A 1,976-nucleotide genomic window follows, 5' to 3' on the forward strand; every position below is an offset into this window, starting at 1 on the left:
CCTGGACGGCGGCCGGTCTCCGCAGGCACCGCGGCGGCAGCGCCACCGTCAGCTCGTACATCGCGATGAACTCCCGGTCCAGCGCTTTGGCGGAGACCAGACCCAGGTGCCCCCGGTGGTTCCGGTCCCCGCGGTGCTGAATGAGCCTGAAATCCGACGCGTAGTCCCCCGTCAGGCGGGCAGTGAGGACCGCGCCGGGGCAGCCGCCGGCTCCCACCGGGAGCAGCACCCCGTCCACCGGCGTCCCGGCCGGGGAGTTCTCCGCTACCTGTCCGTAGTAGCGCGCGGGGCTCACCGGGGAGCCGAGCAGCAGCAGGTGGAGCACGAGCACCGGACCGGAAGCAGCTGCGCTCATGTTCCCATCAATCAGGAGCGGAGGGTTCTCCAAGAGGTTCTACTTCAAAGGGTTCTCCAAGAGGTTCTACTTCAAAGGGTTCTCCAAGAGGTTCTACTTCAAAGGGTTGTCCAAGAGGTTCTACTTCAAAGGGTTCTCCAAGAGGTTCTACTTCAAAGGGTTCTCCAAGAGGTTCTACTTCAAAGGGTTCTCCAAGAGGTTCTACTTCAAAGGGTTCTAACTCTCTTTCATTAGCAGAGAAGTTATTAATATTTTCTCTAATTAGCTCCTCAATCCGATATTTGATATTCCAGTTAATTCATCAACCAATCAAAAAACACTTTTAGAGAATATTTCTCCTCCGGTGATTTAAATAACAAAATGACGTCACAGGAGTGATATTAAAATGTGCTCTCTTTAAATAGTTCCTCCAGCGGAGGATGGAGCCGACTGACGGCACCGGGACACCGAGCAGACCTCCATGTGGCTGCGCGGCCCCGCCCAGCCAGGAGGAGAGGGACCAATCACCGAGCGGGGTTAGGGTCTGAGTGACAGGGTCGAAAGACCCGCCCACTGACATGCTGAATCAGCTGATGGGGGAGAAACAGAGGGAAGAGGAGAGGGGGGGAGAGAGAGGAGGGGAGAGAGAGAGAGGGGGAGAGACACACGCAGAGAGCGAGAGAGAGATGGGGGAGAGAGAGGAGGAGAGACACAGAGAGAGAGAGAGAGAGAGGAGGGGAGAGACACACGCAGAGAGAGAGAGGAGGGGAGAGAGAGAGAGGGGGAGAGACACACGCAGAGAGAGAGAGAGAGAGGAGGGGGGAGAGAGAGGAGGAGAGACACAGAGAGAGAGAGAGAGAGAGAGAGAGGAGGGGAGAGACACACGCAGAGAGAGAGAGAGGAGGGGAGAGAGAGAGGGGGGAGACACAGAGAGAGAGAGAGAGAGAGAGGGAGAGACACACACAGAGAGAGAGAGAGAGGAGGGGAGAGAGAGAGAGAGGAGGAGAGACACAGAGAGAGAGAGAGAGAGGGAGAGACACACGCAGAGAGAGAGAGAGAGAGAGGGGGGAGACACAGAGAGAGAGAGGGAGAGACACACACAGAGAGAGAGAGAGGAGGGGAGAGAGAGAGAGGAGGAGAGACACAGAGAGAGAGAGAGAGGGAGAGACACACGCAGAGAGAGAGAGAGGAGGGGAGAGAGAGGAGGGGAGAGAGAGAGAGGGGGAGAGACACACGCAGAGAGCGAGAGAGAGATGGGGGAGAGAGAGGAGGAGAGACACAGAGAGAGAGAGAGAGGGGAGAGAGAGAGGGGGGAGACACAGAGAGAGAGAGAGAGAGGGAGAGACACACGCAGAGAGCGAGAGAGAGATGGGGGAGAGAGAGGAGGAGAGACACAGAGAGAGAGAGAGAGGAGGGGAGAGACACACGCAGAGAGAGAGAGAGGAGGGGAGAGAGAGAGGGGGGAGACACAGAGAGAGAGAGGGAGAGACACACGCAGAGAGAGAGAGAGAGAGGGGGGGAGAGACACACGCAGAGAGAGAGAGAGGAGGGGAGAGAGAGAGAGAGAGAGAGGGAGAGACACACGCAGAGAGAGAGAGAGAGGAGGGGAGAGAGAGAGAGGAGGAGAGACACAGAGAGAGAG

The 1,976-nt window shown here is 57.5% G+C and overlaps 1 protein-coding gene across 1 annotated transcript in view; it reads right to left on the reverse strand.

The window, feature by feature from the left end:
* Positions 1–355, reverse strand: part of si:dkey-22o22.2 (neural-cadherin) — a 92,155-nt gene extending 91,800 nt beyond the window's left edge. Inside the window, exon 1 of the mRNA XM_034554267.1 lies at positions 1–355. This exon is cut by the window's left edge and continues 579 nt beyond it. Within this exon, the coding sequence (XP_034410158.1) occupies positions 1–355 (355 nt within the window).
* Positions 356–1,976: the final 1,621 nt, after the last annotated feature.

Source organism: Cyclopterus lumpus, chromosome 16 (assembly GCF_009769545.1).
Source record: "Cyclopterus lumpus isolate fCycLum1 chromosome 16, fCycLum1.pri, whole genome shotgun sequence".
Lineage (NCBI taxonomy): Eukaryota > Metazoa > Chordata > Actinopteri > Perciformes > Cyclopteridae > Cyclopterus > Cyclopterus lumpus.